This window comes from Cataglyphis hispanica, chromosome 9 (genome assembly GCF_021464435.1).
Source record: "Cataglyphis hispanica isolate Lineage 1 chromosome 9, ULB_Chis1_1.0, whole genome shotgun sequence".
Classification (NCBI taxonomy): Eukaryota; Metazoa; Arthropoda; class Insecta; order Hymenoptera; family Formicidae; genus Cataglyphis; species Cataglyphis hispanica.
In genome coordinates, this window is record NC_065962.1 from 6,802,343 (window position 1) to 6,826,434 (window position 24,092).

Consider the following 24,092-nt stretch of genomic DNA (forward strand, 5'->3'; position numbering starts at 1 on the left):
TAACTCCAAATTCTATTTTATATTACTTAAGAACTTATTTATATATATAAATGTATACCAACTTTTCACATATGCTAATATTTCTTTATAAACAAGCCATAAATATGAAATAAATTTGTTGTGTCAACGTGATAAAATTTTTTAAATTTATATTTATATCTTAAATTTCATATAAAAACTGATGTGAGAATTATTTATATTATCAATAGTTTTTTTATTCGTCATTACACATTTATTAAAAATTAATTATGCATGACAGCTATGCGTAGTTTAGATGACTTGATTAGAAATCCAGTTTTATAATAGACTTAAGAGACCTTATCAACACATAGCGGATCATGTGTGAAATATCGATGATCTTTTCGAATTCATATTTTTCTAACGCAAATATTGGAGATATCATTAACATTATTCGTTCAGTATACGTTCACGTGCTACACGTTGTCCTCGCTGCAAATGGAGATATTATTAATATTATTAATACAATAACTACATGTAAACAATTAATAACGATAAAAGAAAAAAGTTTAGAAGCATATACTGTTTTCTAAAGTTGAAAAACATAAATCCAAAACAGCTTCTTTTTCAAATTATAACCGCCTTCATGACGGATTTTGACAAAAATTGATAATGAAAATTGGAAATGGATTTTTTTCACTTATTTATTTAAATCTATCGATTTATAACTTTTAAATTTTTATTTATAAAGATTTCTTATTAATTATTGTTAATACTTATATAGCTATTTTACGATAATTTTATATGCTATTTAAAAAAATTTTGAAATTGTATTATTGCTTTGTGTTATAAAATTTGAAATATTCTATGAAATGTTATTCATTTGATGTCGATGAAACATTGATAGCAGATAAATATTTGCTAATGAGAAAAATTATGTTTAGCACTTTTTTTAACAAACTACATATATATTGTCAACCAAACACAATTATAATTCAAACAAAATTGTTTTTGGATTTACGTTTATATAAATTTTTCTCATCCGTATAATGATAAGAATATATTTTTAAAAGTTTGCCATTTATATCTCAAACATCTTATATTTATATCAATACTTATTTATATCAATACTTATTATATTTATTTCTAATGTGTTTAAAAAAATATACCGATTTGAGATACAATTATGGATACAATTAATATATACTTTACTGTCTATATTTTACTCTCTGGATTACATACAATTGGACCATTCATATGAATCCATCTGTTATTTTGATTATTATTTTGCTGAAGATCATCCAAATCATCAAAAACATCATCAAAATTATCAAACATTCTAAGATTGTAGAAGCACCTATTAAACAGAATTATTAAATTTTGACCATATCTAATTGTAAAACAATTGTTTAATTTGTTATTCAATAATAGTAAAAGAATGTAAGATAATGTTTCCAATAATGATAATACTTAAAAGGAAATGAACAAAATTCTATTTATATTGCAATAAATAATTACAATATAAGGAAAATATAAAATTTTTTTTATTTGTTTCATAATTTAGGTTTTTCCTAACAATAAGTAAAATCTTAATTAATTATAAATTATTTACATATAAATTAATTGTGTATATTAATATATTAAATATTAATTTACCAAGTTGGACACCATATCAAGAACACAGTCACAAGAATCGTACAGAATATTGTTGCAATTATTAAAAATATGGTAACATCTTCATTTTCTTCCCAGATTGGATTATTTATAAATGTTGTAGGTTGCACGGAATATTTTATATCATTTTCCGATTCAGTGTTCTGAATTTGTCTTTTTGTATCGGATTCAGTATGTATCGCACTAATTGGTAGTAATACCAGAAAGACTAAAAAATAATTCTTATGAATAATTCAATATCTGATAACTATTGCTATTAATTTATCAATATTATATATTATTCATTTTCTCGCCTCAATATTTAGACAAAATTAATTAATTTATTAAAACAAGAATACATTTTTATAAACGCAGTTGTAAATATAGATACATTATATAATAATAATCTAGATACAGTATATATAATAATATAGTAAATATAGATACATTATATATAATAAAACATATATTTTTTATAAATTCATAAATTTTATATTTTGTATGTTGTTTAATATATCATACAATTCTTTCTTTACTTACTATTATAAATATTTAAAAAAAAAACAAAAAAATGTAAAAAATAGATGTGCGAGCACGCAACAATCATTACTTTCTATTTTTTTAATTTCAGGTTATAAGTTTTAATATTAACTAAATAAATCTATTATATAATATATTATTATATGAATTATATATATAATTTTACCTGATAAAAATAGGATGAAAGCAGTACTAGCTTTAATACTAGCAATACTAGTAACAAACGAATATAAACAATAAAATATTTGTGTTAAAATTCGCATTAATCGAGCAAAATGCATCATGAATATTTGTTTAAAGATCCTATTTAAACTTTAATAAAATTCTAGAACGTAGATTTTTTTATTCAACCTTTCCTTTGCGACTTTTGCTATCGAGATTACGATGCTATATTAATCGTCTGTAAAAAAAGACAATTTATTTATAACAATAGAACTTAATAGTATTAATAGTACCATATAAAAACAATTTATTTTATATTTATTACAAAATTTTATTGTACTTTTCTGATAGATTTTAAGCAAAATAAGAAGGATGAACTATATGAATTGTCAGATTAAAAGAAATATTTATGATAACACGAGAAAAATATAATTTAAAAAAAATATATATAAATAGTAAAAAACTGTCTAAAACATTAAAAAAAAGAAAACAATACAATCCTCGTTTTAATGAATAATATAATATTGTTATTTAAATAATAAATTTTTGAGTTAAGCGTAAATAATTACCATAGATGAAAGTAATAATATATTAGAAAATTTATATATATATGTGTATATTTGAAAATTAATAATAAATTATACTTTCTTTCTTTTAGGATCTGTTATCTGTTCTCTACCAAGCCATAATTTTTCTTGTAAATAAATTTAATAATTCAACAATAAGATTAATGCTTAATAAACTTACAAACAATTATTACATTGAGAACTGTTAATTAACGTGATATAAATTAATACATTGATTCTATTCTGAAAAGAAAATCAATTTTATCAATTTCTCTGATCAATTTTAATAGTATATCTTCGACAATATTTAAATATAATAAAGACAGTAATATGAAACTGCGGTAACAAAATATTGCACATAAAAATTAATGTAAATAACAATTAGTATAAGTTGCTATCAATGTCGGCGAGTCTTCAGAACTTCAAGCACAAATTCGACGATATTAATCTTATAATATTAATTTGTTGCTATTACCTAATTGTGATCCAAGTCGTTGTAGTTTACTTTTCTTATCCACAATACGACAATGACAAATGTTAACTTCTGAAAAATATATACGAGATATTCTCTCTCTCTCGCCACCTTTCTATTTTTTGTAGAACATTAATTTCATTTGCCTCAATCTTATTGTCAATGTCGTACAAAATTGTTTATCTTTATACACTTTTCAAAGTAATAAACAAATGATAAACTATTCAAAACAAACATAATATTTTCGCACACTTTACTGCTAAAATCTTATATAATTGTATAATATTAATGTTTAATTAATGCTAGTTTAGAATTAATGTTAATTTAGAATTATTTTAATATATAAAATAAAATTGTTATTTATATATTCAAAAAAATATTTATTTTGTATAAATTTTAACTTGTGTATAACAGAAATTAATAAAATAAAATAAATATATTTATATTACATTTAATTATAATATACTTTATATTGATATAATTTAATTTAAAGATTAATAAGTAATTATTAATTCTGCAGTATTATTTAAAGTAAAGGAAAAATATTTTCTAATAAAAAAAGCATAAGCTTTAGTAAATTTTCAAGTTCTTAATATTTTTTATTTAATATCGTGCAATTTAAATTATAAAAAACAGTTGTCAGTAAAAAAACAAATGTATATAACTAAGTACATAAAATGTATATAAATACGTGTCGATTTTATATCACAAGAAACTATTTATAAAATTTAAATTTACAAAATACGAAAATATCTTGTAATTAGAATATATGTATACAAATTGATAAATTAATATAATGTATGTCATATAGTAATAAATATACTACATACAATTAATATATATAATTAACATACAAATAATATATATTTTAATATTCTAATTTATATGATAGCAATCTGATGATAATTAATTAATTTTTTATAAATAGCTTTTTCACTGTATATATATAATGTATATATACAGTGTATATACTGTATATATATAAGTCTATAACTTATTTAATAACTAGTAAAATAATTAAATAATTATTTTTAAAATTTTGGATGTTTGTAAAATAATTATTATAATAATATTATTATTATCTTTTCGTCAGAAAAAAATGTGTAAGTATAATATTATAAATAACTATGTAATATAAAAATAATTATGCAAAACATTTTCAAATCATTAAAATTATAATATAATCTCGCTTATCTCTAAATTTGAAAAAAAATATTTTAATAAAATTAATTAATTTTCTTTATATTAATTAAACTGATTAAACTGATTTACATTAATAAAATCATATATTTTACATAAATTAAATTTATTAATTCAGTTTTTAATTAAAAATAGAGATCATTTTTAACTTTATACTTGATACTAATTAAGGGTGCATACCCGTTTGAAATCTCGAAAAATGAGTACATATTCTAGATTTTTGCAGCACAACTTGTTAAAAATTTTTAATTTTTTCTGTGATATTAATATTATCAATATTATTAACCACTTAAATAAAAATTGTCAGTTCAAAATTTTTTTTTATATTGTAAAAATATTTGTAACTCCTATTTTAAGCAACTGCCGATTTAAAAAAGGCTTTGTTGATAAATGCACACCGTGCATGAAAATATAAATCTGCAAATATTTGCATACTTCGCATACTTCGAAACTTCAAAAGAAAATCTTCTTTTTAAGATGAAAATTTTTATTTAAGTATTTTAAAATATTGTATTAATGTTGTAAAAAAATAAACAGTTTTCAAATTGTTACGCTGTAAAAAATCTAAAAAATGTACTCATTTTTTGAACGTTCAAAGAAGTATGACTTTTAATTTTAGTAATATTGCTATGATATATATGTAATATTTATACAAAAAGACAAAAATTTAATTAGTATTGATCAAATTTAAATTTGATCAATACACATCAGTATTACTTTGGAATATTAAAATTAAAAGCAGATAGCATACAATATGTTGAAACACAATTACAAATTTGACAACCCGAATTATGCGTTAACTCGTTACTTGTAACAAAAATTGTTGTGATTACAGGATTTTCATAAAAAAATCTATTGATATATATTATACATATAAAACTTATAATTTATAATAGGTTTAAATATTATACCGTAAATGTTTGAACTTTAAAAAAGTCATACGAACATGCAAGCATAATCACTTTTAATTATGTTATATTTTAATTTATTATTGATTGTAATTATTGTAAAAATTTTAACATAATTATAATAATCCTTTGTATTAAATATATATATATATATATATATATATATATATATATATATATATTTACTTAATTTATTTATGTATTTATAAATGTATATAAAATTTCTAAATAGTAATATTTTTAAAAATTTAATAATTATATATCATGTAATATAATTATATATATATATATATATATATATATATATATATATATAATTGAATTAATATATAATTGAAATAATATAATTGAATATAATAGATGTATATATATTTAGAAATTTGAATTACATTTATATTATCTAAATATATTGTTTTCCACATTTCTAACTCCAAATTCTATTTTATATTACTTAAGAACTTATTTATATATATAAATGTATACCGACTCACATATGCTAATATTTCTTTATAAACAAGTCATAAGTACAAATTTGTTGTGTCAACGTGATAAAATTTTTTAAATTTATATTTATATCTTAAATTTCATATAAAAACTGATGTGAGAATTATTTATATTATCAATAATTTTTTCATTCGTCATTACACATTTATTAAAATACCTTATATTAAAAATTAATTATGCATGACAGCTATGCGTAGTTTAGATGACTTGATTAGAAATCCAGTTTTATAATAGACTTAAGAGACCTTATCAACACATAGCGGATCATGTGTATAAAATATCGATGATCTTTTCGAATTCATATTTTTCTAACGCAAATATTGGAGATATCATTAACATTATTCGTTCAGTATACGTTCACGTGCTACACGTTGTCGTCGCTGCAAATGGAGATATTATTAATATTATTAATACAATAACTACATGTAAACAATTAATAACAATATAAAAAAAAAGATTAAAAACACATATTGTTTTCTAAAGTTAAAAAACATAAATCCGAAACAGCTTCTTTTTCAAATTATAACCGCCTTCATGACAGATTTTGATAAGAATTGATAATGAATTGATAATAAAAAATTGGAAATGGATTTCTTTCACTTATTTATTTAAATATATCGATTTATAACTTTTAAATTTTTATTTATAAAGACCTCTTATTAATTATTGCTAATACTTATATAGCTATTTTACGATAATTTTATATGCTATTTAAAAAAATTTTGAAATTGTATTATTGCTTTGTGTTATAAAATTTGAAATATTCTATGAAATTTTATTCATTTAATATCGATGAAACATTGATAGCAGATAAATATTTGCTAATGAGAAAAATTATGTTTAGCACTTTTTTTAACAAACTATTAAACTACATATATATTGTCAACAAAACACAATTATAATTCAAACAAAATTGTTTTTGGATTTACGTTTATATAAATTTTTCTCATCCGTATAATGATAAGAATATATTTTAAAAGTTTGCCATTTATATCTCAAACATCTTATATTTATATCAATACTTGTTTATATTATATTTACTTCTAATGTGTTTAAAAAAATATACCGATTTGAGATACAATTATGGATATACTTTACTGTCTATATTTTACTGTCTAGATTACTTACAATTCGACCATTCATATGAATCCATCTGTTATTTTGATTATTATTTTGCGGAAAATGGGCCAAATTAAACCTTTCAAAATTCTGGTTGAACCTATTAAACCTATTAAACAGAATTATTAAATTTTGACCATATCTAATTATAAGACAATTGTTTAGTTTGTTATTTAATAATAGTAAAAGAATGTAAGATAATGTTTCCAATAATGATAATACTTATAAGGAAATTAACAAAATTCTATTTGTATTGCAATAAATAATTACAATATAAGAAAAATATAAAAATTTTTTTATTTGTTTCATAATTTAGGTTTTTCCTAATAATAAGTAAAATCTTAATTAATTATAAATTATTTACATATAAATTAATTGTGTATATTAATATATTAAATATTAATTTACCAATTGACACAAATTGAGAGAAGAAATGTACAGATTATCAAAGCAATTATTATAAATATATCGTTTTCTTCCGAGATTGGATTATTTTTAAATGTTGTAGACTGCACGGAATATTTTGTATCATTTTCCGATTCAGTGTTTTGAATTTGTCTTTTTGTATCGGATTCAGTATGTATTGCATTAATTGGTAATAATACCAGAAAGACTAAAAAATAATTTTTATTAATAATTCAATATCTGATAACTATTGCTATTAATTTATTAATATTATATATTATTCATTTTCTCGCTTCAATATTTCGACAAAATTAATTAATTTATTAAAAACAAGAACACATTTTTATAGACGCAGTTGTAAATAGAGATACATTATATAATAATAATCTATATACCTTATATATAATAATATAGTAAATATAGATACATTATATTATATATAATAAAGCATATTATATTTTTCATAAATTCATAAATTTTACATTTTGTATGTTATTTAATATATCATACAATTCTTTCTTTACTTACTGTTATAAATATTTAAAAAAAATAACAAAAAACGTAAAAGAATATAAAAAATAGATGTGCGAACACACAACAATCATTACCTTCTATTTTTTAAATTTCAGGTTATAAGTTTTAATATTAACTAAATAAATCTATTACGTAATATATTATTATATGATATATATATATATATATATATATATATATATATATATATATATATATATACCTGATAAAAATAGAATAAAAGCAGTACTAGCTTTAATATTAGTCATACTAGTAACAAACGAATATAAACAATAAAATATTTGTGTTAAAATTCGCATTAATCGAGCAAAATGCATCATGAATATTTGTTTAAAGATCCTACTTAAACTTTAATAAAATTCGAGAACGTTGATTTTTTTACCCAACTTTTTCTTTGCGACTTTTGCTATTGAGGTTACGATGTTGTATTAATCGTCTATAAAAAAAGACGATTTATTTATAACAATAGAACTTAATAGTATTATTACATAAAAGATGATTTATTTTATATTTAAAACAATATTTTATTGTACTTTTTTGATAGATTTTTAGCAAAATAAGAAGGATGAACTATATGATCAGATTAAAAAAAATATTTTTATAATAACATGAGAAAAAAAATAATTAAAAGAATAAAATATATAAAAATAGTAAGAAAAACTGTCGAAAAGATTAAAATAAAAAGACAATCCTCGTTTTAATTAATAATATAATATTTTTATTTAAATAATAAATTTTTGAGTTAAGCGTAAATAATTACCATAATTGAAAGTAATAATATATTAGAGAATTAATGTATATATATATATATATATATATATATATATATATGTGTGTGTATGTTTGAAAATTAATAATAAATTATACTCTCTTTCTTTTAAGGAAGTTAAATCATGTAAAGGATAAGATTTTTATATTGTTCCTCAATTTCTTATAACATGATAACAATTATAGTAATCATAAAAAGTCATGGCAGAAGGCTTTCAAAGTTTTCCTATCTGTTCTCGACCAATTTTTCTCGCAAATAAATTTAATAATTTAACAATGTGATTAATGCTTAATAAACTTACAAACATTTATTACATTGATAATTAACGTGACATAAATTAATACATTGATTGTATTCTACAAAGAAAATCAATTCTATTCTATGACCAATCTTGAGATAGCATATGTTCGACAATATAATAAAAATATAATAAAAAAAATAATATAAGACTGCAATAATAAAATATTACATACATAATTGATAGTATACAAAAAAATCGTGATAAATCTATAATGATTTCAATGTACTAAAATTTAGAACAAATATTAAAATCATTGCAAAGAAATGAGGTACAAACAAAAAACTTGGTATGTGAAACAATATAATTAAAATGCTAATACTTTATTTTATAATATTAATTTGTTGTTTTTACCAAATCGTGATCTAAATCGTTATAATCTATTCTCCTCTTCACGACAATTCTTCTCTTCACGACACGACAATGATAAATGATGACTTCGGAAAAATATAAACGAAATATTCTCTCTTCCTCTCTCTCTTCCTCTCTCTCTCTCTCTCTCTCTCTCTCTCTCTTTCTCTCCTTCTCTTTTTCTTGCTCTTGTAAAACACAAATTCGTCCACTTGCCTCAACTTTATTAGCCGTTATTGCCGCAGGTAATCACACGAAAGACAAGATGTTTATAATATTTCTCGTGCTTTATAAGATCATAATAACTATAGTAGTTATAAAAGGTCATGGCAAAATGCTTTCAATGTTTCCCTATTTATTTTTGACCAAGACAGATCTTTCTCGTAAATAAATCAATAATTCAAAAAATATGATTAACGTTTAATAATTTTAAAATAGTCATTATAATGTGTAAGAACTTTTAATGTAATATAAATCAAGATACTTAATTGTACTTTATAAATATGATCGATTCTATTTAGCATTCCACATATACATATTATGAGAGTTAATATATAATGTATCCGTGCTAATCTTCAGAACTTTAAGCTCGATAGTATAAAATATCATAATAATAACACAATGCTAAAAATTTTAACACGAGAATAATGCGGAAAAAACGCGGAAAAATTGTGAAATAAATGCGGAATAAACGCGGAATAAACGCAGAATAAACGCGGAATAAACGCAGAATAAACGTGGAAAAACGCGGAAATAACATTGTTTCCGCAGTGTAATTTATTAATTTATTTTATAAATACGGAAATTGTATAAATACATCAATCTTTACTTGAAAGTAAATCATAAAATTCGTAATAATTTATTTGTGATTTTGCAATATCGAAGAAGATCGTTAAATTTCATGAATAAGAAGCTAATATTTAACCGTTAGTTTAATATCAAATCTTTATATTCTTATTAGATATTTTTTATATTTAATATCAAAGAATTATATATATTTGTAAAATTTGTTTGTGTAAAGTTTGAAGTACATATATGACATATTTAAATTTTTTTAATGTTATCAACGACTCCTTGGTATAGAAATACATACAGTTAAATTTATGTGTGTGAAAATATTTTTACGATACAATTTTTAATAATAAATATATATATATATATATATATATATATATATATATTAGGGTGTCCCATAAGTTTCTTCCGCGCCACGCTATGAATAAGTCTGACTAGCTATGTTTATATAAACATGCAGGCTTATCTCTTAGCCGTTTATGGCATCGGTTTCAGTCGTCCCAGAGCTCTTTCAAAGTACGTTTCGTTTGTGACAAAGTCTCTTTTAAAATTTTTTCTGCCCTGTTCAATATGGAGAACCAAAAGAAGCATTTACGGCATGTTATGCTTCATTGCTTTAAAAAAGGCAATAGTGCAAAGGACACTGCAGACGAGATTTGCACCGTTTACGGGAGTGGTACTACGACCATTAGGACCGTCCGCAATTGGTTTAAGAAATTTAGAGCCGGCAATTTCGATTTGCAAGATGAAGACCGCAGCGGCCGCCCAGTAACGACGGATGCGGACCTTATCAAGACTGTGCTCGCTGAAAATCCGCGATATAGTGTGCGCGAGATAGTGGATGACACTAACATTCCCAAGACAACGGTACATAAGCATTTGATCAAAATGGGATATGCAAATCGGTATGAAGTTTGGGTTCCACACCTATTGACGGAGACCGGCCTTATGAACCGCGTCTCTACGTGCGATTTGCTTCTTCAGCGACATGAAAGAAATCCTTTCTTAAAGAGTCTTGTCACTGGAGACGAGACTTGGATTTTGTATCAAAATGTGTCTCGAAAATGCACTTGGTCCAAGGAAAATAGACCTTCAACTGTTGCGAAGCCTGGACTTCATCCGAAGAAGGTTCTTTTATCCATTTGGTGGGACTGGAAAGGTGTAGTGTACTACGAGCTCCTTCCTCAAGGTGAAACGATCAATGCTGACAAATATTGTAATCAACTTGATCAACTGAAAGCCGCCATAGCAGAGAAACGGCCAGAACTAGCGAACCGACGAGGAGTCGTTTTCCATCACGACAACGCAAGACCGCATGTTGCAATGGTCGTGAGACAAAAATTATTACAGTTCGATTGGGACGTTCTACCTCATCCTCCGTACTCCCCAGACCTTGCTCCTTCCGATTATTACTTGTTCCTCTCCTTAAAAATTCTCTCCGTGGTAAATCTTTCAAATCCATAAGCGAAATAAAAACGCACACAGATGAATATTTTGCAAGTAAGCCTCAACAATTTTGGAAAGAGGGCATAATGAGGCTTCCTGAGAGATGGAAGAAGGTTATAGAACAGAACGGTTCATATATAACACAATAAATCAACCTCAAACAACAAATATCGTGTATTCATTTCGCATCAAAAAAGGGAAGAAACTTATGGGACAACCTATATATGTGTGTGTAAATTAAACTAATTTCTATGTATTGTCATATACGCACTTTCGATAATTTTTGTGTAATTTACAAAAAAAAAATACATTTTATATAATTTTATATAATTTCCACATTAACAATTATAATAAATATATAATTATGCAATTTACAAATTGATGCGCTTCAGTATCAAATGAATATATTCAATTTATACAAATATTCTATAATGCAAATAATTTGATACAGAAAGCATTAATACACATACTTGGACTTATACATATTTATATTATAATTATATATATATATATATATATATATATATATATATATATATATTTATAATAACATTTTTAACATAAGATACATTATGAAATAAGTTAAGTTTTATAATAATATGTTATGTTTTATGTATAATATTATTGTGGTTTATTCTTTAAATTTTCCTAAAAATAAAATTAGAATTTATTATTATATATATTATATATATTATTATATATTTTAATCTTATTTTTAGCTTTCTTCTTATATCCTAATAATAATCCCAATAACCCGAATATTTTTAATATAAAATATACATTATGACATAAGTTATGTTTTATAGCAACAAGTTATGTTTTATAATATCAATGTGGTTTATTTTTTAAAATTTTTCTGATAATTTTTCAAATAAAATTTGAGATATTATTATTATATATTTTAATCTTATTTTTAGCTTTTTCTTTAATATCTTAATAACCTTAACAATCCTAGTTCCTGAACCAGTAAAAATTTGGAAAATGTATCCCTAGTCACGAGTCCTAAACGAGTGCTAAACGCGCGTCTTATCTCGCGTGTCCTAACTCGCGTACCCTATCTCGCGTACCCTAATTCGTGTATCTTAATCGCGTATCTCTCGCTACGCATTTTGGCCAATATTGACCGCTTATTTGCATAGCCTATATCCATTCTTTGAGCCAGTTAGACTCACCTACCTTTCGTTGCTCCTGGCTCCACTTTCTGGATCTATTTCTAACAAAGGAGATACACTCATCGGCTATTTATTGTCGCCGACGAATAAGCGCAAGATTTTTGATAAAGAGATAAACTCTTTCTTTTTCCGGGTAATTATTGTCGCCGGAAGATGAGCGTGAACATTTCACGCTCGTTGACGATCGTGTAATTTTACGATCGTTCGTTAAATGTTCATGACTTTATTTTAACTGATTGTGAAATAAATTATCAATTAAAATTTTGATAAAAAATTATAATAAATTGTAATAAACATACAAATTTAATTAAAATTTATATAATAATGTAATAATAATATATAATATTAATTTATAGAATAATGTATAATATATAATTTTCAAAATAATATAATATATAATTTATAATAAAATAATATTAATTTGCTGATTATTTATTGCAGATACTTTAATTGATTGAATATTTCATCTTATATCAGTTAAAATAAAGTTTAAGAACAGTATCTAGAAACAAATTCTACGATATAGATGAGCTATAAAAATTAGGATAAGATCAGCGCGCATTATAAGTTCATACAAGTATCATTACACGTATAATCGATAAAATTATTCTCTCTAGCGTTTTCTATTCAATAAATATGAAAATCTATATAAAACAATGGAAAAAATGTTATTTTATAATTTTCCTTCTTTAATTTAGATTTTAATTTAATTTAATTTACTTTTACAATTGATGCAATGCATATCAAAAGAACTTATTAAATGTTATTTAATTTAATACGTTTTAGCTCATCCATTTAAAAGTAACGAATTTATCTACAATCTACAATCTCTACAAATCCGTTACTTTAAAATTAAATAAAAATTTTGTCACTCACCGGCACTGATGCGCAACAGCGGAGATTTGGTCTTGAGGCTACGTTGTCTGCAACACACAAATATAAAATCCAAATTATAGCAACGCTTAAACAATAATTAATATTTTAAGAAATTATTATTGTACGCACCGAATTTTATATCCGATGCGTATAATAATAAAAAGGTATATAAATATGAAATAATTTTACAAATTCTAAAAAAAAACTATTTTTTTTAATAAAAACTTTTATAGTATGAATCTATCTTGCTTAAACTATTCAAATAATGATCAAATTAAATTAATGCATGTACGGGAATTATAATAATTAATATACAAATAATAATACTCACCCTTGGGTTGCTCCGCTGATGCAGGATGCCTCTCCTAGGCCTCCTCCTCCTCTCAGATTGATTCACACGCGCGTTACTTTAAACGGCACTCCCGCACTTTTATTAAAAAATACTTCCGCACTTATACGCGCGATACTTTCAACGACACTCCCGCACTTTCGAATTTCGCGACGCGATAAGCCGTCCGCGGCACGATGACAGCACTAATGATAACGACGAGCCATCCACGGCGCGACAGCAACGACGGCTTTTACATAACATTTTAAATAATATATATATATATATATATATATATATATTTAAAATGTTATGTAAAAGATAATTAATATTTATCATATTAAATTAATTTCCGATACTTAACACGATCGTGTTTAAAAAAGGAATTTGACGGAGTGTCTCGTGCTCTACTTCCGTACTATTCGAGTATCGCCGTTCGAATGATAACACGTAGAAAAAGAATTCTCATCCCACTACGGTTCTATTCATTATCTCTGAATGAAATAATAACAAAGTCATGATACGTAAACAATAGCGCGGCAATGTTTACGTCGCCAAGGCCGAGTACCATATTAGAGGTATTGTTAATTCGCTGTCGAAATATTTTACGTATTATAAAATATATATCCGAAATATTAAGTTATATAAGTATTTTAAATTATAGATCAATTATTTGTTAAACGATTAATGTATCAGGAAGCTTATCGTTATGTTAATTACTCGATCTTGCGATTCGACTATTTTATTGCGCGTTTTTAATCCGAATCATATTTAAATCATATTTAAAAAATCAAACGATAAAGCATCGGACGAAATTGAACTTAAAGTATCTTTTAAGAAATAATTATATATATTTAAATAGGAAGAGAAAGATCGTAATAGAACAATAATTTACAATTTTATTCCTATCATTTCGATTTTTGATTATATGTGTATATATCACGCGCGAAATACGCGCTTCGAGATTAATCATTGCGATATAATAACGTATTATTTAAGGTATTATGTAAAAGATAATTAATATTTATTATATTAAATTATTTTCCGATATTTAACACGATCGTGTTTAAAAAGGAATTTGATGGAGTGCCTCGCGCTCTACTTCCGTACTGTTCGAGTATCGCGGTTCGAATGATAACACGTAGGAAAGGAATTCTCACCCCACTACAGTTCTATTCATGTATCTCTAAATGAAATAATAACAAAGTCGTGATACGTAAACAATAACGCGCAATGTTTATGTCGCCAAGGCCGAACACCATATTAGAAGTATTGTTAATTCGTTGTCGAAATATTTTACGTATTATAAAATATATATCCAAAATATTAAAATATATTAATATTTTAAATTATAGATCAATTATTTGTTAAACGATTAATATGTATCACGAAGCTTACTGTTATGTTAATTATTCGGATCTGTAATTCGGTTATTTTATTATATGTTTTCCATGCAAATATTTAAACTGTCGAAAAGTTAAACAATAAAGCGTTGAACAAAATGTAATTAAACTTAAAGTATTTTTAAAGAAATAATTCATTGCTTATAAAGGGAGAAAAAGATCGCGACAAACCAATAATTTTTAATTTTAATTTTTGTCACTTTGATTCTTGATTAAATATATATATATATATATATATATATATATATATATATATATATATTATGCGAAATATTATTTAAGATGTGTAAAAGATAATTTATTATTTATTATATCAAATTATTTCCCAATACTTGTCGGAATCGCGTTTCGAAAAAGAATTTGACGGAGTGTATCTTGCACTCTACTATCTTATTCGAGTGTCGTCGTGCGAATGATAAAGTCGTAAATCGTAAGTCGTAATATATTAACAATAACGCGCTAATGTTTACACTGTCAACGTAAGTACCGTGTTATTAATAATTGATGAAGCAGCCGGATAATGTTACGTATTATGACGTTTGTACAAGCGGAATATTAAATTATACAAATATTTTAAATTATAGATTAATTTTTTAATAAACAATTAATATATCACGTAGCTTATCGTTATATTAATTACTCGAGTCTGCAATTTGACTATTTTATTGTGCGGTCTCAATTCAAATCATATTTAAATCATCGAGAAATCGAACAATAAAACATAATTACCAATAAAACAAAATATAATTAAACATTTTTAAAAAATAATTATTTAAAATAATTATTTAAAATTATTAAAAATATTTATAAAGAAAGAGAGATCACGACAAAACAATAATTTATAATTTTGATTACTGTCATTTTGATTCTTCATTAAATGTGTATTATCATCACGAGAAATACGCGCTTTGAGATTTATCGTTGCAGTATAATACATATTATTTAAGGTATGTAAAAAATAATTAATTAGTTATCATATCATATTTATTTCCCGATACTTGTCACGCCCGTGATTAGGATTAACTCTATTTGTTGTTAAAAATATAATTATTATAGTTATTATATATTTATATAGATCGTAACAAAATAATAATTTATAATTTAGTTTCTTATTACTTTAATTCTCTCTTATTTAATTAAATAAATAAATTATGAAGTATGTAATTCTATCATCGCGACGTATATGTTATTAATAAATATTAATATATTATATAAATATTAATTTATAAATATTAATTAATTTTTAATTATATTATAATAGCAAATACTTTTCCGATACTGATCGCGACCAAGTTTACAAAATGAATTTGACGGAGCGTCTCGCAAAACTACTTCGCTGCTCGAGGGTCGTCGCGCGAATGATAACACGTAGAAAAGGAATTTGCCCCACTACAGTTCTATTCAAGTATCGTCACAACAAAACCAAATGTAAACAATGGCGTGTGGAATGTTTACGTCGTCAAGACCAAATGTTAGGTATTGCTAAATATGCAAAATATTACATTATAAGTATTTTAAATTATGAGTCAGTTATTTATTAAACAATTAATATATTACGGAGCTTATCGTTCTGTTAACTATTCGATTTTGTGATTCGATCGTTTTATAACATGTTCTTAAATTCGTTCCAAATTATATCTAGAACTAACTCATTGAAAAATCAAACGATAAATTATTATAGACAAAACACATTGACTCTATTTGTTGTTAAAAATATAATTATTATTCGTATAGATCGTAACAAAATGATAATTTATATATTGGTTTTTTATTACTTTAAATTCTCTCTTATTTGATTAAATAAATAAATTACGAAGTAATGTGCGATTCGAGATCTATCGTCGCGATATATGTTATTATATAAATATTAATAAATTATATTAATAAATATTAATAATTAATAATAAATATTAATTTATAAATATTAATTTATATATTACGCCTATTATTAAAAAATCGAAAGCGCGACAGGCGATTTGCAATCTCAATTTGTTTATGAAAATGTTATAACGATATTGTAATTTATGCTTTCCAACATGCATATATGTTTCATACAATTTACAGTAATACAGACTCTGATTGCCTCTATACATGCGTACATTTTGAAAAAATTTTTTTTTCTTTTTTTATCACATTTAAAAGTTTTTTTTTCTATAATTTTAGACAATTGTAAAAAATTTATTTGTTATTCGAAATTAATAAAAAGATGTCTCTATTCTCATGCATCTGAGCAAATCCTAAGCTGCATGATAGAAAGATTGAGATAATTAAATAATCACTCACAGCCAAATATATTGTAGATGCAGCAGTAACCTCTTCTAATTACTCCGTTACAGCTCCCAAAGATGATTCTCGATGATCTCGATGTTCCTCGATATTCTCGATGTTCCTCGATATATCGATGATACGCACCGACGATTCCTACATGATAATAAAACGCATGAAATATGTTGCGCGCCCTAACACAATTCGACGCGATCAATAGATAATACCAATAATTTAAATTATTCAATTACTTTTTATTATTGACCGTAGATTCACTCGGCACTCCCGACACTTATCGCGCGCGATCTGCGCAAAAATTCGAGATGACGCGTCATCATGGCGGACGCGCGTGCGCGCCAAATTTTGGCGCGCAAATATCGTAGCGCGATCGCTTATATCAATGATATTTGCCGCGGCAATAAAATCTCTCGATGCTCTTCGATGCTTCTCGATAATCCGAATGCATAACGACACGACTCATCGGACTGACGTAACTGACTCGCGAAATATCTGCATATTAGAAATCGTATGTATTCCACGCTCCGTGCCTTGCTTGGACGGAGCGTGGAATACATCGATCACGCATACTGAGATACGCGATTAATTGCGGTTAATCGCGAGATCGCACAAGCCGATTAATATTGAAATGATTACCTGTCACTAAAATCGACATCCTCGACGTTCATCCGGATACGAAATTCGTCCGGAACAAATTAGAAAGACGCGAAAAGACAGAGCGATCGCGATTCGACTGCACATCGGCAACGCACGGCTTCAAGTAATGGTTCGGTTCGAAATTCAGTCACGTGACCGCGGCTAATTTCGCATGACTGCGCGACATAACTCCCTAGCGGTTACATAACTGTATGTATATATGTATGTATAATATTTCAAATATTATATTAATTGAATGTTATGTAGAATCTATATATATTACAATTTCTCTTTATAATGTATGCATGTCACTATGACCATGTTTTTTTTCCTGCATGTTTTCTTACACAAAATTGAAAACGTACTCGCACATCTAGATGTATATAAAATATATAATATATATAATAAATTAAAAACGTAATATTTAATTGACAATTGTTTTAAATACTTAATAATTTTGTTAAAAATAAAAAAGAAGTGAAAGCAGTTTATTGTAAATATCTTTTATACATTATATTTAAAAATTAGGAAAAATTAAGAAAATTAACTTAAGAAAATTTATTTTTTTTTTACATGGGCATATATATATTAAAATATTTCAAAAATAATTTATTATCATTATCTGTAATATATATTAGAATAACAAAACATCACACGCAGTTAATAAAACATTAATAACATTAATAATTCCATAATGTTTTATTGCAATTTTGATTCACAATTATGGATTTAGCACGGACACGCACCAATCGGCCATTTTATCGGCCATGGCACCGAAAAGCAAATTGGCCAGTGTGTAGTTCCGCCGGCTCTAAAATAAATCCAGTTGGCGCTTCTGCACTTTCTGATATAACCTAACATAATCTATTTATTTTAACCATTTCTGACTATAATTTGGCATCCAGGTCTAATCGAAATTTAATATAAATCAACAAATACATCGTATTCGATGAGAGAATTTACATTACTTGACATTAATTTAAATTACTGTGGGAAATAGTCGATCAAAATCAAGATTAATATGTCGAAAAATATAAGTGATTCTCGTAAACAACAATTAGAGGAGCTAAAGAATTTCACTGATGCAGTTAACAAAGAAATCACTAATATTGTTGAAACCTTAGGCTGGACAATGGAGAATACAATGGCAAATATTGTAAATATAATTGAATTATTATCGTATACAGACATCATCACTATGACTTAATTGTGACGTTTATGTAGGACAAAGAATATTTTACATGTCCATATGATCCATCACATCAATTAACTGAAGGGTCTCTCAATGATCATCTTATTTCTTGTCAATGGAAAACTGAAGGTTATGGAAAATTAGATATTCCATTATCAGAGCCAACCCTGCCAACAGATTCACTATTCAATATAAAATTTGGTAAACAAATTTCACAGATTAAATGATTTATTCTAATGAATGAATGCTAAATTTAGAAATAATATTTTATGTTACATCATAACATGTTTCTTGTAGATGAAAGATTGCAAAATGAAATTCTAAAGAAGGCTAAAGAGCAAAATCCAGCAATGCAAACTGGTTAGTAAAAACATAGAAAACATGCATTTTTATTTTTAAATTTTAAATGACAATGGAATTCTTTACAGCAATTTATGAGTGTTATACTTGGTGTGGAATCAATATATCCTTTTACATATCCTTTACTCAATATTTAGTCATATAAAAGTAATTAAAGTGGATATATTGTAATACTTGTAATTTAAGATATTTGTGTCATTTTTCTATTTAGTAATATGTTTGATAAGAATTGCAGCTATTATTTTAAAATTGCAAGAAAACAGCTTGTTTTAACTTAAATATTTTATTTTATTGTTATAATTTCGAAAAATATGAATTCTTGACAATTGATAATAGGTATAGGTGAGCGGTTAATACCACGTACATCTGATAGGCTTCTCACAGATTTTACCAGTGATGAGAGAAAAGCACTATATGATTATGTCATCTCTAATACTGCAAAACCAGACATTGGACAGGACATTGCAAATATTGGAAATTTGTAAGTTTAATAAATCAATATTTATAATTTATATATATAAATTATAAATATTGGTTTATTATAAATATTAAATATTATTAAATATAATATAATATAATTAAATTAAATATTATAATTATTAAATATTGGTTTATATATATATATATATATATATATATATATATATATATATATATATATCAAATAATAATTTATTTTCAGAAAACAAGAGAAAGAAGATAAAAAATTATCTTTTTTGGAGTTATTGGTTCAAGAACGTAATTTGAAAAGACGTAGAGCAAAACATAAAGGTGTTCATACAAATAAAAAATCTTATGTCGAGATACTCAGAGAATTAATTAATCAACAAATGGAAATATATATTGATTATATGTTGGGGCAAAATAATTCAGATCATGTTCAGACTAGTGAACTCGACGATTTAAATTACGAAACGATGCAAGACAGAACAGAACGTTCATCTAAAGTATTTCATACTTCTTCACGAAATTATGATCATTTACATTCTAGAGAAAGAAACGGTCACTATAGCAAAAGAGATGATCTAAAAAGAGATTTGGAAGAAAAGAATTATCATCGATCAAGAGACCGAGACAGGCAAGAAAAATACTCAGATGAAACATATAGAAAACATAGACATACTGAACACAAGAAATCATCCCATTCGAGAGATCGAAAATCAAATAAGAAAAATAAACATCGTAGTAGAGATAGACATAAAGATAGACGTCACGAAAAAAAACATAAATCTCAAGATCGTGACAAATCATCAGAAAGACATTCGAAACATAATGATCATAAACGAAAAAAGAAAAATAAAGACTATTGATAATTAATAAGTCAATTTTAAGAGTGAACAGATAACAATAGTATTTATTTAAAAAGTCCCGTGTATGTGAGTAAATCTATAATATTATTGAAAGTTAAATTTAGTATGAATATTAAAATTTATAAAATTTACTTGATGAAATGTCATTCTCCATTATTGTCGCTTAAATATATTTTTTAATTATAATCGCATTTAAAAATTTTGTTTAATTTATTTCATTAAATATTTTTTATTTCTTATGAAAATATAAATGAAAATCTGTATATAGATAGATTGGATTCAAAGGTATAGGATAATTATCGAGCTGAGAAAGTTTTACAGATCTAGGAAAAGTTTTTTGATCATTTTTATCTATTGATCTCTTTGATTTAGCATACTTATTTTCTTCTAATTGATCTAATTTCATATTATGTACGGTAAACATTCCTGCTGATTTGTGTGCTGATTTTGATTTCACTTCTATTTTAGATATAGGTTTATTATGTTGTCGCAATATTCGACGACCAGAAATTTTCTTTTTATTGTCCCAATTTTTAGTATTGGTGGAATTGCAATTGTAAGTAATTAACAATTTCTGTATATCATAATACGACATGTGATCTCTTTGGCCAATTTCCACAGTAGAAGCCTATAAAAAATAAAGTTTTATATTGTTAATTTAATCAAAATCTTGAATCAATAATAGCATATTACTTGATGCAACAAATTATATATAAATATTAATATAATTTTATCTTTAAAATATTTTCGGGTTGTTTATGAGAATGTGTTGCATAATTACCATAGGTATTATTGTTAGAACCGCTTTATTTATAGAGAATGCAGTCATCGAATAGTGCATTATGCTATCGTAATCGTACGGTAATCCATAATCGGTTATAATATTTTTATTCAGGCTATAAAAATTAAATGCATTTCCTGGAAACAGATTTGTTACTTTTACTTTCAATTCAACTTTAGCGTGTTAGGAGAAGGAGTCACTATTGATTACCCTTTTTTATATTTCCCCATATTATAGTAATGTATTCGTCGCGATCTGGTCTCATGTGTTCGTGATATAAACCTAAAGCATCTCGTGTATCGGATGTCCAATTGTGCGGAAGCATGTGTTCACGTCTAAATTCAAAGTTGTAGGTCCATACGCATTACGTCCTAAGTCGGAGAAACAACCCTGCAGATGACCTGTAATGTTGATCCAATTGTTCGCCGGAAGTTCTTTATGTTGAATGCGTATGAATTTAATACAAGCCTTCGACATTATAATGTGCAATGCACTCTCCAACATAGCGAATTTCATCGGTTCGTTGACTGAAACAGATAATATAAATCTCATGTTTAGAGATAGTTTTTCAGCATGTTTATTACTTTATCTTGAGTTGAAACGTACGTAAAAAAAAAATTTTATCATATATATATATATATAACTATTATGTATATCATTATTATTTCTACACAGTTTAAAATTGTCAAAGAAATGTTTCACCAATGGAGGAATGAACGTAGTAATTGATGACACCGTTGGGCCATAATAAAGTTTTATCCTTCGTAACAGCTTTTCTCGATTGCGACAATTTATGTATATCTCCTTCTCGTTGTTCACCTTCTTCGGGATTATCGTATTGAGACCATGTATCAACTGTGTGTAAAATGTTATCATTAAAAAGTATGATGTTTTTAGACTGTTTTCGTCATATTTTTTTAAAGACGCGCTTCTACATTATAAGATAGAAAGCTAGATATAAAATTAATGAATGGACTTCTTACGTCTATAACTGATGACATTTTCGGAAGCAATTTTCCTTGTCAGTTTTGGCGATGGTTTTTTCCAAGAATTGGAAAACTGCATCATATGTACGTTAACATCGGTGGCAAGCCAGTTTCCTAATAAAACTATCAATGTCAAAGAAGACGAGCCCCACAGGAATCGAGTTTTCTGCATCTTTTTCGGACGAATTACAAACATAGACTGACGTTTGAGATTGCTAGTGCGTTTTACAAATGAAATTATCATTGATCAGGCATATCTCATCAATTAGAATAACGCTGCAATCAAAGTGTATTAAAAATTTTTTTCACCCGTAAGCCTCAATAATAATATTCAAATTTAATTGAACCATTGTTAAGAAATGATTAATAAAGTCACAATAATTGCCAATAAAAACTTAAACTTTCAAATCAATTAATTTTTATATTGCTATTATAATTTTTATTGCAGCAATTTTTTAATTGTCTCGGAATTATATTCAAAAATAATCCATATACAACAAAGTCCGTCAAAAAAATATTTTTTAAAATAGCTGCAAATTTTAAAGATAGAAAAGCTATATGTAAAATGATTTGTTATATATAATAATATCGGCAGAAAAAACTGACAGCAATATATAACAAAATTTATCAACAAAATATGACAGCAAGTCGATAGGAATCGAGCAGATCTACAATAATTTAACGTAATTTAGACGAAATCAAGCAAAATCTACCTTCAACAGATTTGATTCAGTTTCTATTATCAATATGCCATCATGTTATGTTTGTAAGTAAAACATGTATTTAATGTATAGACGATTGTAATGTGAATCTACTCAAATATACTGTCACAGTTTACTCTTATTAAGAATATTTGATCTTGTGAGAGAGAAAAATTTGCACAAAAAACAATGCTGCTGTTTAAATAGCATCAGATTTTAAAGGTATTTTGAATTTTAAAATGAAAAATTGCTGACCTCATCTTAAAATTCAAAATAACTTCAAAACGTGATGGAGCAATTTGAACAGTGGCATTGTTTTTTGTGCCTAAAAATCTGTAAGAAATATCTACTGTGATTAGAATTGATAAAATTTTTTTTTTGTTG

The 24,092-nt window shown here is 25.2% G+C and overlaps 5 protein-coding genes and 1 long non-coding RNA gene across 6 annotated transcripts; 3 read left to right on the top strand and 3 right to left on the bottom strand.

The window, feature by feature from the left end:
• Positions 1-225: 225 nt before the first annotated feature.
• LOC126852036 (uncharacterized) lies at positions 226-3,393 on the bottom strand. The gene is made up of 5 exons (XM_050596512.1): positions 3,355-3,393; positions 2,318-2,551; positions 1,615-1,840; positions 1,201-1,315; positions 226-450 (listed from the first exon to the last, which is right to left on the bottom strand). The coding sequence occupies exons 2-5, from the start codon at positions 2,433-2,435 to the stop codon at positions 409-411; spliced, it is 501 nt and encodes a 166-aa protein (XP_050452469.1). The 5' UTR covers positions 2,436-2,551; positions 3,355-3,393; the 3' UTR covers positions 226-408.
• Positions 3,394-5,947: 2,554 nt separating this feature from the next.
• On the bottom strand, positions 5,948-9,808 carry LOC126852037 (uncharacterized). Its single transcript, XM_050596513.1, has 5 exons — positions 9,443-9,808; positions 8,224-8,457; positions 7,491-7,695; positions 7,092-7,191; positions 5,948-6,343 (listed from the first exon to the last, which is right to left on the bottom strand). The coding sequence occupies exons 2-5, from the start codon at positions 8,339-8,341 to the stop codon at positions 6,302-6,304; spliced, it is 465 nt and encodes a 154-aa protein (XP_050452470.1). The 5' UTR covers positions 8,342-8,457; positions 9,443-9,808; the 3' UTR covers positions 5,948-6,301.
• A 996-nt stretch (positions 9,809-10,804) lies between these two features.
• On the top strand, positions 10,805-11,698 carry LOC126851933 (histone-lysine N-methyltransferase SETMAR-like). The gene has a single exon (XM_050596268.1). The coding sequence runs from the start codon at positions 10,805-10,807 to the stop codon at positions 11,696-11,698; it is 894 nt and encodes a 297-aa protein (XP_050452225.1).
• Positions 11,699-19,218: 7,520 nt separating this feature from the next.
• On the top strand, positions 19,219-21,371 carry LOC126852002 (U11/U12 small nuclear ribonucleoprotein 48 kDa protein-like). Its single transcript, XM_050596441.1, has 5 exons — positions 19,219-19,534; positions 19,603-19,771; positions 19,868-19,930; positions 20,267-20,411; positions 20,613-21,371. The coding sequence occupies exons 1-5, from the start codon at positions 19,400-19,402 to the stop codon at positions 21,238-21,240; spliced, it is 1,140 nt and encodes a 379-aa protein (XP_050452398.1). The 5' UTR covers positions 19,219-19,399; the 3' UTR covers positions 21,241-21,371.
• A 91-nt stretch (positions 21,372-21,462) lies between these two features.
• Positions 21,463-24,007, bottom strand: LOC126852062 (zinc metalloproteinase nas-14-like). Its single transcript, XM_050596543.1, is given in 6 exon segments — positions 21,463-21,868; positions 22,022-22,158; positions 22,232-22,309; positions 22,312-22,548; positions 22,724-22,876; positions 23,005-24,007. Coding segments are annotated over 6 exon segments (1,251 nt in total). The 5' UTR covers positions 23,252-24,007; the 3' UTR covers positions 21,463-21,469.
• LOC126852075 (uncharacterized) lies at positions 22,477-22,919 on the top strand. The gene is made up of 2 exons (XR_007687777.1): positions 22,477-22,623; positions 22,697-22,919. It is a non-coding gene; the product is annotated as an uncharacterized LOC126852075 (long non-coding RNA).
• Positions 24,008-24,092: the final 85 nt, after the last annotated feature.

Excerpts from the sequence above, each read along its gene's own strand:
- LOC126852036 (XM_050596512.1), bottom strand. The coding sequence starts at position 2,435 with ATGATGCATTTTGCTCGATTAATGCGAATTTTAACACAAATATTTTAT. Across the intron at positions 1,841-2,317 it reads TTTCATCCTATTTTTATCAG|TCTTTCTGGTATTACTACCA; the intron begins GTAAAATTATAT and ends ATTATTTTTTAG. Across the intron at positions 1,316-1,614 it reads TTGATATGGTGTCCAACTTG|GTGCTTCTACAATCTTAGAA; the intron begins GTAAATTAATAT and ends TCTGTTTAATAG.
- LOC126852037 (XM_050596513.1), bottom strand. The coding sequence starts at position 8,341 with ATGATGCATTTTGCTCGATTAATGCGAATTTTAACACAAATATTTTAT. Across the intron at positions 7,696-8,223 it reads TTTTATTCTATTTTTATCAG|TCTTTCTGGTATTATTACCA; the intron begins GTATATATATAT and ends ATTATTTTTTAG. Across the intron at positions 6,344-7,091 it reads TTCATATGAATGGTCGAATT|CGACGACAACGTGTAGCACG; the intron begins GTAAGTAATCTA and ends CTCCATTTGCAG.
- LOC126851933 (XM_050596268.1), top strand. The coding sequence starts at position 10,805 with ATGGAGAACCAAAAGAAGCATTTACGGCATGTTATGCTTCATTGCTTT.
- LOC126852002 (XM_050596441.1), top strand. The coding sequence starts at position 19,400 with ATGTCGAAAAATATAAGTGATTCTCGTAAACAACAATTAGAGGAGCTA. Across the intron at positions 19,535-19,602 it reads AGAATACAATGGCAAATATT|GACAAAGAATATTTTACATG; the intron begins GTAAATATAATT and ends ACGTTTATGTAG. Across the intron at positions 20,412-20,612 it reads ATTGCAAATATTGGAAATTT|AAAACAAGAGAAAGAAGATA; the intron begins GTAAGTTTAATA and ends ATTTATTTTCAG.